The sequence below is a fragment of the Peromyscus maniculatus genome, chromosome 10 (assembly GCF_049852395.1).
Source record: "Peromyscus maniculatus bairdii isolate BWxNUB_F1_BW_parent chromosome 10, HU_Pman_BW_mat_3.1, whole genome shotgun sequence".
NCBI classification, from domain to species: domain Eukaryota; kingdom Metazoa; phylum Chordata; class Mammalia; order Rodentia; family Cricetidae; genus Peromyscus; species Peromyscus maniculatus.
The window spans coordinates 53,816,141-53,831,053 of record NC_134861.1 but is presented as its reverse complement, the minus strand read 5'-3'; the positions used below and the strand labels follow the sequence as shown (position 1 = coordinate 53,831,053).

General features: G+C 35.7%; 1 protein-coding gene across 11 annotated transcripts in view; it reads right to left on the bottom strand.

The window, feature by feature from the left end:
* The window catches only part of Pcdh7 (protocadherin 7), a 420,558-nt gene that overhangs the window by 348,123 nt on the left and 57,522 nt on the right, over positions 1-14,913 (bottom strand). For 6 of the 11 annotated variants that reach the window (XM_076546313.1, XM_076546314.1, XM_076546315.1 and 3 more), the window contains exon 2: positions 4,098-4,157. The exons of the other annotated variants lie outside the window; for them this stretch is intronic. In XM_076546313.1, the coding sequence (XP_076402428.1) occupies positions 4,098-4,157 (60 nt within the window). The remainder of the gene's footprint in view (positions 1-4,097; positions 4,158-14,913) is intronic. 11 annotated transcript variants of the gene reach the window in all.

Genomic DNA, 14,913 nt, shown 5'->3' with positions numbered 1-14,913 from the left:
AAAATCAGTTCAGTTTTCAATTAATTTTTTATCAAAACATGGCTGTAAACTAAGCAGCATTCAAAAAATTTTTTTGAGCTACAATGGAAAGCACTGTGATCTTTAATGTTTTCTGATTTTACTTTAGTGAAATTTTGATTCCTGTGAAAATCTTATCTGCATGCAGCTTTTGAGCTGCTTCTCATTCACAGCTGCTCCAAGACTTATACAACAATCTTCAGCAAAAAAAGAGGGATGAGGAAAAGCTCTAAAATTCTTAGAAAGTGGCATAACAGAGGCTTAGAACCGGGAGGCGGAGGTGACATCTTCGAACCTTCAACCTCAACTGCTAATCTTTTAAAATCAATTAATGTGATCTATTAAATTTTATTGTCTAGATGAATTGTACAAATGACTAGAAAATAAGGTAAATGAAAAAATAAAAACCAATAAATTTGATTAATTCTCTGAAAAGAAGAGAAACTCTGGGCCATGCCACCTCTATGATTATGAAAACAGCACTGCTTTACAAGTCAGTATACAGTAATGAAAAAAAATCCATGACATATATACTGGATCCGTTGATAGAGAAATTTGCTTTCATTTTGTTTCTTCTGCTTTCCTGAAACTTCCACAGTGAAAGTAGTAGCAGGAAAGTCAAATGACAGTACTGTTGTCCTGGTGAGGTACTTTGCAACTAAACATGCATCTTGAAATTTTAACAGTCACAGGACTACTCTGTCTGTTGTTGCTTCCTCTAAGCAAAGAATTACCATTAGATGAAAGAGCCTACAGCAATAAACATCGGGGGCTGGTGTCTGCCTCTCCTCTGAACTCAACCAGCCTGATCCAAGTTCAGAAATGCCTTTGAAGTCATGGAGACCTTTATGTGCAGATCAATCCTTAGGGGGTAAAGAGCAGGAAAAACTGGTTCTCTCTCTCCCTTAGAGTCTGCCAGGACATGCATTCAACTCTAGGCTGAACAAAATTGTTTTCTCTGTTGCAAACGCAATGATTTTGTACTTAGGTGTCGCTTGCTTCTATTAACTTAGAGGGAATCTATTGATCCCAGAACATAAATACCAGGGCATGCTTCCTTTTGGGTAAATCAAGAATACAGAAGCAGCAACTGTGAATTTTGTTACCTTGGTCTTAAGGTGTGGGTTGTGTCTTGGGTCATTTAAAGTGGAAAACTGCATATGATTCTCTTTATACTGAAGATCATTGCTTATTAATAACGGGGTCACTAAGGAGTATCAGTTTAGAAAATCTGTAAATTATCATATTTTAGAAATTGAAAGTTAAAATTAATTTTATTGATGGTACAAGCAAAAGCCTATTTGAATTTGAATATCAAAGCACAGTTTCTCAGATTTGGCTGAAAGCACTCAAACATGGATTTGCAAATGTCCAGTTTTTTTTATACTGCATAGATGGATGGATTGTGAGTAACCCAGGCCCAACAGAAACATTTACAAAACAACTCCCACACCTAATATCTGATAGACCATATCTGAAGAGAGGGTATAAAGATTGTAAGAGCTAGAGGACCAGAAAGCTTGCTATGAGACTCATCTCCTAGAAATAGCTTCATAAACAAGACCTGAACAATGTTTGTATCAACAGACACTTTTGGCGGGAGGGACACAATTTCATAGAATCCTAAAACTAGACCAAGAACTATAGGCAACAAATGACTGCTAAGAGAGGTACACTTAGCCTCTCTCAAGGACACGGGCCTTATTTGGTTATACAATATAAAATGTCAGCCCTGAAACTACACACATAAATAACAAAAACAGACTAAACAAGTTGTACTTATATATTTGTGCATCTATATTTATATGTAGCAATGATAATCAAAGAAAAAGAGGCCAAAAAAATTAAGAAGGAGACAGCAGTGGGAAGAACATGGGAGGGTTGGGGAGGAAGAGACAAGGGACACATTGAAGGGATGAAGGGAAGTGGGAAATAACATAATTATACTTTAATTAAAAATATATATTATTAAACATTGCTGGGTGTGGTGGCACACACATCTTTTTCTTTTTTTAATTTATTTATTTTTATTTTATGTGCTTCGGTGTTTTGCTGGCATGTATGTCTATGTGAGGGTACCAGATCTTTGAGTTAATGACAGTTGTGAGCTGCCACATGGGTGTTGGGAAATGAACCCAAGTCCTCTGGAAGAGCAGTTGGTGCTCTTAACCACTGAGCCATCTCTTCAGCCCCCAAAATATATTTTTAAAAAAATCTTAAATCTTCAGTGTCTAAGTTCTTTTTTCTCCAATAAAGACCAGTAAGCTGAACCTGTTATATGTACCAATGTGCAACAAAGTGCTTAACATAAGAAACATAGGCATCTTATAAAGTAGGTTTCCTTTATTATATTGGCCACAAAAAATATTCAATACAATAGAATCATACAGTTTTATAATTTATTATAATAGCATAAATAAAGAAAAAATCCCTGTAACATTATAGATAAGATCAGTTGCAATTGATTGTCACATAGAAAGAAGAGGTAAAAATTCAACTATAAAATTAATCAGCAAGATAGGGAGAAATGAATAAAAATACCAAAGGACAGTAGTTTCAAAAATTTTATGGCACATGGTGACTACAAAAAATATGTCCATCTGTTTCAAATATATACTACCTGATTTATACTAACACAAGATTATTTGTTACACATTTTAGGTTGAACAAATGTAAGGAATAAATGCGCATAACCTACTGACAGAATAAAAAGCTATAATTGAGAAAACAAATATTTCCCTAGTCCCTTCTATATTAGCATCCATGATTCATTCATGCCCTGTCACTGAAGGAAACAGCCTGAAGGAGTATAAAATGCATTTTCAACTGTCTGCACACTAATTTCACAGGAGCTACAGTCATTATTATCAGACATCAGAACCATCCTAATATAAATGGCTCAATCACATCAAATATCATATTTAATTGGAGAAAGTCTGCAGCAGGCATACTATTTTAGAATCCCTTGCTTTGTGAATAGTAATCATTAATAGTAATAGATGAAATGACTTAGGACAATTGATGTGACCTCGTTACATTCTAGGTAACAGACCCAAGTGCAAATGTTACTGGTTAAATTTTATCTCCTTCCACACACACCACTGTACACATCTACACTCACACTCCTAAGAAAATTAGGCTGCAGGTTTATACAGTGTCTTCCATTGAGGAAGTAACAATAATGTGAAGAGCTTCTGGCATGCAGCTCAACCTTATCTTTTTTTTTTTTTTTTTTTTTAAATAAAAAGTCCCTCCTCTATACACATGAAGGAATAGGACTACAAACTCAAAAGGCCAGTTTCCTATTGACATAATGGCCATGTATTCCTTGAACACTTATGTGGTTAATCCTAAACTCATTCAGAAATTGTGTAAAAGATTTTCAAATATGGCATGATCTATCTTCCGTTTCTACAACCTCATACATCATGTTCAGTGGGTACCAGAATGACCCAAATTGCATTTCCTCTCAAGTCCCCAGTTCCCCACTTTCCCTGATCGGTAGTGGTACTTCTTCTTCAGTGCCTTATTAAATAGCATTATGTTGTCTAATTTCCAGAATTAGGTCCTGAGGTATACACTTCCACTTCTTTGTTGATCTAGCGCAGGTCCTGATGACTTCTACATTGCATCCAATGAGTTCAAGCAAGGCAAATGAATACATGTTCATAGTAATCTCCACAGTAATGAGGAGAAACGGGGGAAGATAGGCATGGCCACTCTTCACCTGAGTCCATTGAACCGCAAGTGAAGAAAGGGCTTCCTGGTCTTCTTTTTACACTCCTGAGTTTGAGGACATTTGACTCTCCCCGCGGGAACTGCCAAGACTGCAAAACCTCTCTCACATCCCTCTTTAAGTCTGTATTCAGACCTTCATTGTTTTCACTCGTTTGCAAAGTACTGCTTGATTTCTTTTAGCAGAAAGTTTTTGTGTTCTTCAAAATTAGGGCTTCACTTTAATGAGCTAGTGATCTTGCCCCTTGGGAATCAATTTCTTTCTACACCAGACAAATCCGGGTCTATTAGGATCCAACGTATTGAGTTGGAACTTGGCATGTGTTTCACTTACGGGCACATACATTGATTTTACACGATTCCTCAATGTGGCCAGGTGGGTTCGTGGTCTGCACTGTATCCACCTATAAAAAATACAAAAATATATGTCTGCTTTACAGGGATGTGAGTAGGGTTTTGCCAGCCAGCCTAGTTGCAAAGCTTGAACTGCACATCTCGGCTAATGGTATTCTTTCCTTCTTAAAGATGTATTTGTGGCGGGCACAACCTTTTTCAGAAGTCACAGAGACATAGCAGTTCTTGCTACAATTAACAACCCTGGGGCACCAAAATCAATAGAGCTGGCTAGTCCCAAGGATGTTAGCTCTGACAAGAACTGTTTGATTGGTATAAGAATCATTGAGTTAATTGTGTTTCAAGGTTCAAGCTTTTCAAGGCTATGAAATGTCAAGGGGAGGGAAGATGGAGAGTGCAGAGTATGTATTCTATAATCGGAATAAAGTGATATGGTAATTATGCTGCAGATGCTTTTAAACTTACACATCCATAAAGTGTCAGGGATGTGAGCTAGATCTAAATGTTCACACCCTCCAAGTAGCTTTAGTCTCTAATGATATCATGAGATGGCTCACCCTCCCTTCCTAGAAGCCTAGCAATTTACATGTGATGCACAAACGGACTGCTGATCTCTGGTAAGCACAAGTTATTCTGTGCTTCAAAGGCATGACTGCTGTCAGGCTGTGTTCTCTGCCTTTGCAACTCATTTGTAGAAAGGGAAGCACTGATACATATGCCTTCAAAATATTTTGGTGCTAATGTGAGCTTTAAATGGTATTCAATATTATTCTGAACTTGAGACCAATCAATGGGCTAATTTTTGCTTTCTATGCAAGAAACTACACAAAGCATTTTTTTTCCAATTTGAAATACAAATGATGATAGCAAAATCTTTAGTAAGCCTGAAAACCGCCAACAGGATGATGTCATTGTTGGAAACTTGGTGAATGAAGTTCCTGATTCAAAGTGCTTAAGAATCATGATAAGGAAAGAAAAATCTTCAATTGAAATTCCAAGGTCACAACATACCTGCATGCAAATACAAACTTAGGAAAGAAGTAGATGCTGGTTTTCTTTGAATGCTTACCAACTTATTTATAAAAGTAAATAGTCTAATAAAATGACTGGCTAATTTGAAAATTAATTTCTTGAGAGGAAGGCTTTCTTTGAGAAGTGCTCCTAGTAAGTTATCCTTATTCACTATGTAAGTTAAAGTAGCTTTAAAATGTCATAATTGCTTATTAAATATTGTCTATTCCAAGAAATATTTTTTCTCTAGCAATTCTAAAAGTTAATAAATTTTAAGATGATTTGATCAATTGCGTAATCATAAGCAAATACAATAAAAATCATAAAATTACATCAGGTATACTTTATCTCATTTCACAGGATTCATATCAGTACATGTTTAATTCAAGCTTCTTAACCAAAGATATTTGAAAGATTTCATTTTATGTTCTATTTGCAAATTTGCTTGTAACCATCACATAACCATAAAGCATAAAAAAACATTCCATCTGCCTATTCTGTGTCCTCCACATATATGACAGTTATACATAGTGCTTATGAGACATTTAACTGTTTTATAGTTATTCATTTAATTTTTCTATCATATTCCAGGCTATGTTGTCATCCCTGAGGGTAAACATCATGTTCACTCTACCTATTCTTTCCCAGAATCTGCACATGATCAATTGGTAGTAAATTGTGTTAATGAATGAATGTATATTTGGGAACTGATAACTAAGTAAATCAAATTATCTATTATCTCATGATATCATAAAGGTAATTTTGAAATTTTAAAATGGTGCGGACATACTTGCTATACATCATTTTCATATGACTTTTGATCTTAGAACATAGCTCTTCTGAAGGGCAGCAAATGATATATACTTTGATATCATGTCACTTTCTTCATTTTTCCTATTTAAGTATAGTGTGACAAAAAAATTAAGCTTCTTTTTCCTTTTCCATGTGAGATTCATTTCTTTTTCTTTAAAAGTATTATCTATGCAAAGTTTTCTGCAAAGCTTTTAATAAATGAATGAATAGATGAAACATTTAAAAAATAAAAATCAGAAGAGTCAAAATGTTTAATGTTTTATTTTCAACATTTATTTATAATTTCAATTTATAATCGTACCCAGGAATATAACACATTTAAATAATATATGCACCATCCTGTCATGAAAGATAATGAAATCCCCTTATTAAAATGTTACTTAGAACTACTTCACAACTCAACCAATTTGTAGAGAGCGGTTTATGGTTTTAGGCTATGATACATGAAAAAACACAACTGTATTCTAATATCCACTTGTCACTAGAGTCAGGAAAGATGGGTTCTTTCTTCATCACTAAGAATTATTGTTTCAAAAAAATCTGCATATTTCAAATCATTCGTTGAGCTCACAGAGAACCATTTAGGGATCACAGTTCTGAAAACTGTTGGTAAGGTTCAGAACAGAAATGTGTTTGCTTTGATTTGAAGCAGCTAATTAAAATGGCCCTGGAAGTAATTTTCAGATCACCACTGCTAAGGAGATAGGCTTCAGTAAATCAGATCCAACAAATCTTTCAGTCACGTCCAATTCAAGTAAAGCTGTAAAGACATGGTCTGTGTCTTCCCCTTTCAACCTTTCTCCTCAATTCATTTCTGTCAGTCAGGCAACAAGTCATACTCACACTCACGTGCATACACACACACACACACACACACACACACACACACACACACTTGAAGCCAAGTAATTCTGGACCCCTTCCTACAAGGCTATCACCACATCTCAAACCGTTCATCCCCTAACTAAAAGACCAATTAATTAAACTAGGAATGTAATTTCCAAAAGTTATCAGAGAGTAGCTGAGTTACAAAAATGACTTTCCCCTCTTTTCTTGTGCTCCCTGGACATCAATAGTGACAAGAGCCAGGAGAGGGAAACTGATCTACTCAGAGACTAGGAAAGGGACTCAGATCTAGGTATAAGAAAATACAGAACTCTCCCACATAGGAATAGACCTACTTTTAACCTATTATTCTTTAAAAAAAAAAAAAAAACTCCAAAACCACAGAAAAATAAAATCTATATTCTGTGAAAGAGTATGTATGTATTTTTCTACTTATTTTCATTAGGTATGCTTCAGTTCTAATCATGCATCTATGTAATTGGAGAAGATTAAGTGCACGTGTCTGTTGAATGTGTTTGCATATAATTGGCAATATGCAAAATAGCTCTATGAATATGCAATACTTTTTCCTTGAGTGATGTTCAAATCGAGGAAAAAGTGAGAGGTACCTCATAAAAAGCAGACTGTATTCCACAACACAGAGAACACGTTCATACTAATTTTTACCATCTAGAAACTGAAGTTGTTATTAATACTTGAGAGCGTGACTGCCCAATAAGGAAGTCACTTTCAGTTATAATAAAGAAGAAGCACAGCCCCTTAACGCTAGAAGTTTATTATATTTTTGAATATTAAAACCCACTTTAAATGGAAAAGAAGAAATATAGTAAACACAGGACCTAGATAGTTGAAGGACTATAAAAAGGTAACCCTCAATAGTAATTTGCTTTTTTACTCATGATCTATACAAATAATTTATAAAAACTGTAAACAGCGATGATTATTAGTGACTGTGACACCCATGTAGAGGTGATGGAGCCAGCATCCAGGACCCCAAAACACTGCACACTAACTGTCGAGCCAACAGAAGAAGCAGATGGCTTTTCACCTCCGTTTAACCCTTCTCCCTGAAACAGGTCATCAGGTATCACCCGGAAAGACTTGCAGAGCTGAAATGTGTGTATGCCTGGAGGACAAGAATTTCCTTATCTCTGACAACACATGGCCACACATGAATCTACACAGACAGGCCATGCTGTGCTCCTCTCTGTGCGTAACCATTGCTTCACACACCCCGTCCCAACACTCTTTGCAATGGTTCTGCACTTCTTGTGAAATCTAACCATAAAAATGTCTCCCGGTTTCTTTGATTTATTTCCTTATGACAGACCCTGTATCGTGTGAAGCATATGCCAAATATACTTTTTTATGAACCTCCCTAAATATGAGGGAAGAAATTTTTCTTCACAAGAGTGTTTATTAAAATATCATTTAAACTTGCAAAGGCCTTGTGAAGCAGCCATTTGAACTTTGATCACTTTATGTTGAAGAAAGTGGAACCCAGAGACAGGAATCTTCTTATATAAAATTATATACATGGAACTGATAGGACCTAAACCAAGACTTTGAACTCCTAATCAAACGCATTTTCACTGCACTGTTTGCACATAAAGTACTATTAAATTCTGACCTAAAAAAAAAGACAAGTGTGTCACAATGGTAACTGCCTCCATTTGGGGCATGGCTTAACAAATAATAAGCAAAATTATATATTTCCTAAACCACTCTAAATGTACATATTATGATGATTCCTAGAAGTTTATGTATTTATCAGACTAATCATTATTAGCTCATTTACTTGTGTGAGGTATGTGCGCACACACACACACACACACACACACACACACACACACACACACACTGACATTTGTCAATATCTTTTCTACATTACTAAAGACCAAAAGTCTTTTTTTAACTATTAGCTACTGAATCAGCCAAGAAAGGAAATGCCTTAGTAAGTAATATATACCGGTTTCTCACCTGAAATAGCTTGCTCTTACTTCAGAATGTGAAAGACTTGGAGCCTAGTAAAAGAATTCTTTGGGCTGGAGAACCACACAATCAATATTGATTCACTTGGCTTCCTATTAGAATCATAGAATCTTAGTGTCAGCAACAATACCTAAGGTTATAAAGTCCAGTCTAGTAGGAGGCATAGGAAAAAAAAATGGATAGCAACCCAAGAGACCAGCCCTGCTCAAGGGGAACTTCTTCTTCTTCAGTCTTTTAAAGAAAGCCACAGAATATAAGTGTGAATGCTTTCGCAGCCGAGGGGAGACAAAGACAAAACCCAAGGAGGTGAGATTCTGAGAGACTCAACCCATCAGTGCAGGAATGGTAAAGGCAGTGGGAAAGGGGCTTGTTGACTGACTGACCTTAAACTTGGCTCAGCTAGGAGCCCGAGGACAGGGCAAGAATTGCTTTGGAGAAAAGCAATTGGTCAAGAAGATAAGACATGAAGTCACAAGCAGTAAGAAACCTCTATGTACACTGAAGATTTCATCTTAAATGTGTCTGGGCGACTCCCCAATTTCCTGTCCTTAGCTTAAATATCCCTACACTTCATAGCAGGCAATATGATAGGAGAAACAGAAATCCATCCTCTTGAACATCGTATGTCGACAACATGTCAGGAACTCTAGAGATAAAATATGCAGCTAAACTATTTGTTAAGAAAAAAAAAAAACTAAGGTACAGCTGCAGGTTTCTGTTTTATTACACATATTCAAGTCTTTCTCATTTAGCTCATTTTCTTTGAAATTTAACTTTTAATAACTATTTCAAAGAAAAAGAAATGTGTGAATCCTGGAGTGATAAAGATTAATCCCAGTACTGCTAGGCACTATATAACTAAAAAATGATAGACAGGCTCGCAGCCTTATAGTCTCATTTGCACTGGACTAAAGTTGAACGAGAATGTATTTGTGTTCTTAAAGCTCACAGTAAAGAATAAAATGATACGAGCTTAAGCTCTCATCACCATCCTCTTCAGACCACAGTATTGACGACCCCTGGACACCACAGCAGCTCTAGCTAATCTTTGTGTGCTAAAGCAGCAAAAAAAAAAGCCTCCAAAAAAATACCGGAAGAGGTGCTCATGAGGAGATGGCAAGAGGAAGCCTGCTGCCCGCAAATGCCACTGAAGCTACAAGTGTCTGGAAAACAGTGAGATGTTTGGGGAACCCTAGACAACCAACAATCAGACCCAGAAACAAGCAAATAAAGGAAACACAACAGGAAGCAACTGGAGCTTAAAAACATTTATGTTCTCAAGAAAAAACCAAATCTAACCAGCCAGCTTCGAGCTTGCAGACAGTGTCGGCTCAAAATGTGAAATTTGGCACATTGCCTACGTGGTCTATTTGGTGGGTAGAAGTTGAATATGATTTCATTTTAATTTTATTTGTGGCTTACCAGTGTCAAAAATCTGTGCTTCATTACAAGTAGAAATTACTAGACATTTTAATAAATGCTTTTGTAAGCAATAATACGTTGATTTAAGGATGGATTTAATAGCACTTTTAGTATATAGAGATACACTGTATTAATAAGTAACATATAGAAGCAATGTAATTTCAAAGATAAAGAAGCTGTCTGCATTCTTCCTTTACTACCTGACACACTTTACCGGTGACAATTATTGAAGTCCAGAGAGGTGTCAAAGTCAACTCGATAAAACACTGAAGATGTAGGATTAAAATTAAATGTCTTCAGGGTTTGGGAAATAGCTTAGGGGGTAAAAAGTGCTTGATGCCCAAGCATGAGGACAAGAGTTTAAATTCCCAAAAGTATGTGAAAAGCTGGGCATGCCTGTGCTTGTGTTTACAGCAAGAGGATCACTGTTGGCCACCATGACCTCCAGGTTCGATGGGAAACTCTATTTTAAAGGACTGTAGCAAAAAGTGATGTACACTCTTGTGCATGAAACACACCCTACACAGACACAACACACACTCACAAACACACAAAGAACCCTTAATCATCCTTGTTTCCAATCTTCATCCTCAGGTCAGTGTTTATTTCCCCTTAAATTACCAAATTACATCTCAGAGAAGCTGAAGATTTCAGAATGAGATTGTTTAAATAAAAATCAAATGCCCCTAATCCCAGTAACCCTACTTGTGAAATAAAGAATTCTTCTGATTGACAGTGGACTTTATGTTAATAATGCCAGTGGGCTTATCCAAAACACTTGCAGCACAAAACATAAAATAAATGTAAAATGGCAGAACAATATTCTTTGTGATAAAAGATATGTCTGTGTTCGGTGGTAATTTAGGATTTTTATTTTGAAGGGTTTAAAAATCATAAGAAATTAATACAAATTACTTTTAAGCCAAGATTTAATATAGCTTCATTTCAAGCTTTTGTGGAGGGCCTGGTTCTAATCAATATTGCATCGAATTTTTAATACGTTTAATATTGTATGAAAAGGACTGCAAATCTTAGATTTTAAAATAGGTCACAATGCTTAAAGCACTTAATCACAAAGCAATATGGTGTGTCTCAACAGGAAAAAAAAGATTACGGGCTTCCCTTTTTTCCTCCTTTGTCTTTATAAGTGCAGTGTGATGTATTAGTTTAATTAAAGTCTACCAAATTATCATAAGGATTTTATGTGCTGCAAATAATTGGCTTTTTTCTTCCCTGCTCACTTTTTGTTAATGGAAGCAGAACATTTTTTTTATGATACTTAGTAGAAGATACTTGAAGACTGCAGGGAAGTCAGGCAATGGAGGGGCCTAATGAAGTGACCTTTGTCATCTATGACTTGAAACAAAATTGAGCCTGCACTAATGCAATGAGATAAGTCAATGTTTCCAAAGAGTTAAAAGGACAGATAACATGATGGCTAAAAGCCAAACTATACCAAGAATCCATCCATACATAAAAATGACAATCCTATTAATAGGAAACGCTGAAGGGCTCTAAAACAGGGTAAAATGTATAAATAAATCACATATGAGGATGCTTTTAGTGTATCCCATGATACATCAATCTTTTTCATGGAACATGTTAAGTTACAATGCAGTTAAAGTCATACTATTGGGTACCTTTTTAATAAGGGGCAAATTCTGCCCACAAGTGGACAAAGAATTAAATGAAAACCATTTCAGAAAGTTAACACAAGGAAAATAACCACATTTGCTAACTGTGAGAGGGAAGAAATAGTAATTAAAACATGTAAGCATTTACAGGACACCTCTCTTTAACAGAAACAAGAAAATCTGGGAATAGCCTATGAACTTTTTTTTTTTTTGGTTTTTCGAGACAGGGTTTCTCTGTGTAGCTTTGCGCTAGCCTATGAACTTTAAATTATCCCATTCATTGCCTGTGGAATCTGGAGCCAGAATTTCCCAGCGATTCCCTTCTAGTAGATGCTTTAAATTGCACTGCTGAATGTCTATATCCCATATTCAATTATAATCAACAGTAACTTTTCTATTAAGACAATAATGACATTGGCCAACACCCATTTATTACTTTTCTGTAAGAAACAGTGTTACAGGAACCCTGAAAAATTTTTGGAACATTTATTTGCTGCTCTGAATTAATTCCTGAAGTTTCTGCTGCCATTCTTGGCCTCCTTGCATGTTAATAGTTGTCATTGATCATAACTAACATTCTGTGGGTGTTTACAGGATCTCAGGCCAAGGCACAAGGTCAGTAGGAAACAGAGATGATCGGCAATCACATGGAACAAAGAAAGAATTCAGGGCTGAGAAAATAGCTTGGCCAAATCACAGACCCGAAGCCTGGCAGCAGTGGAATTTTAAGCCCAGGAAGTCTCCTCTAATCTCTGTACTCTTAAACACTCTACACCCCACTGCCTTTCCAGTTGCTGATGAATGTTTGCTTAAAGGCTGATAATGTCACATTTGTTCTGCCTCTGCAACTCTAAAAATGTTTTTTAAAGATCCATATTTGTAATATATCCATAAACAATTGAGCACCTAAACTTAGGCTTTTTAAGGTGGCTATTATTGTTTTATTTCTTGCTTTCTTTTAAACATGGTCTCACTTCATCCCCAGGCTAGCTTCAAACTCATGATCTTCTGGCTTTAGTCTCTTACAAGAAAGGATCTCTCTCTATCTCCTTCTTCCTCTTCATCCCTCCATCTGTCTTCATCTCCCATCCTTTTATATATATACATATACACATAAACAATCATATGCATGGACACACACACACACACACACACACACACACACACACTTCATATCACAGTACTATTTATATTCCTGAATATTAGTCATTATATGCACATAAATATATATTTAGATATATAAATACAGTGTTTTTTCTCTCCTCTCAACAATGCTTATACCAAGACCTCAAAATTCACTAAAGCAAAAAACAAGCCAAGAGGATGGCAATCTCCCCTGCATCTGAACAGATGTACCTAGAAGAAGAGTTTCCTTGGTGAGTATGTGTACGCATTTTGAACAGATACGTTCTTGATTTACTCCATTTGTTTTAAGCCAAGGATTGGAAGAAGATCTTTGACAAAACTGTCATCTTTAAAACGCAGTGATATTTCATTTTCCCTTCTGCACTATTGAGATTGCTTAGTACTGAAATGCTTCCAGTAGCTCCTATGTCCAATTTTTCAAAGCTGTCATTTCCTAGCAAATCTGCTTAAGCAAAATACTTATGTTGTTAGAAAACAGAACAAACATAGATTATAAAATACATTCTATTCTTCTTTGCAGGTCCGAATCTAAGGCAAGTTGGATGAACATGTGGAAAATTTTGAAAGATGACTATGATGGATTGGCTAAAGTCCATGAATCACATGCATTTCTGATTAGTTTGAACGATACTCTTGGACAGAGTTCAGTAGAGTTTCTCAGCAATTATCATATAATCAAAATGTTATTTTCAATGTATTCACTAAAGGTCACTGCATGTATAAAAACAAATCCTGGTGGGAAAATGGAACAATGAAAGATGACCATGGTTATCTTTCCTTAGTTCAAGATTACAACAGCCATCATAATATAACTTGTCATTATTTTATGATCCAGAAAGCAACAACCACAATAACAACAAAAATCATGAAAAAGTACATTTGTAGACTTCTGGCCTTTCTGAAATGTGAAATATCATATACTCATATCCTGTGGTACCCAAATGAGGGGAGGCATAACAGATACTCACTTTAAAGTAATATCTGTAAGGATGAATGGTGTAAGAACTAACAAGGTTTTTAGTTATCAAGCAATGTCCATATGTAGTAATAAATGTGCTTTGGGAATGATCAGCCATTTTGACTGAAAGCATCACTCAATATTCTTAATATAAAATATACTTTCAGGATATAAACACATAAACATATGCTCTAAGCTGAATATATATAGATAAGTAAGATATGCATTGCACATGCAACTTTTTACTTCAAAAACGTGATAAAACAATTTTGGCTGAAATTAATATTTCTAAGCATATGCAGTACAAACTACGTAAATATTGTAATTGTATCTTTACTTTAAAAAGCTAGTCGTGCCTCAGCAAAAGCCAAGACTGCTTATGGTGTACAATCCGAAACCCAATTCTCTCCTGGCACTTTAACACTGGATCTGTCACCCTTTAACACCACAAAATCAATACCCTGGAATGTCATGGTTCTCTGCTGGCCCACAAAGTCAAGGCATGATCAATTTCAACTTCCTTACTAGACAGAAATAGACTTAGACAAATAAAAGATTTCATTCAAGTTAAATTCAATAAAGCAAAGGAATAAAGGTGGAGAGAGTCAAAGTTGTTAGAATTCAATCCAATAAATGTATACTTATATCTAGACTTATTTTAAAATCCAACTACATGGTAAGCCATTCAAAAAGAATATATTATAAATTAAAACAAGCATATAAATTACTGTAGTTTCCAAATAAAGATATGTGTCTACTGAGTGCACACACACACACACACACACACACACACACACACACGCACGTTCATTTGCTATCTTGCATCAGTTAATAAGCAGTTGAAGAGTGTTAACTGAATTCCTCATTGCATGTATGCCTGGGACATAATGTTAATGTTGACATCACTGCTCAGTGGTAGCAAAATATTGTATCCTTCTTCTCATAAACTGTATGTGCCTAAGACACTTCCCTACACAAACTAAG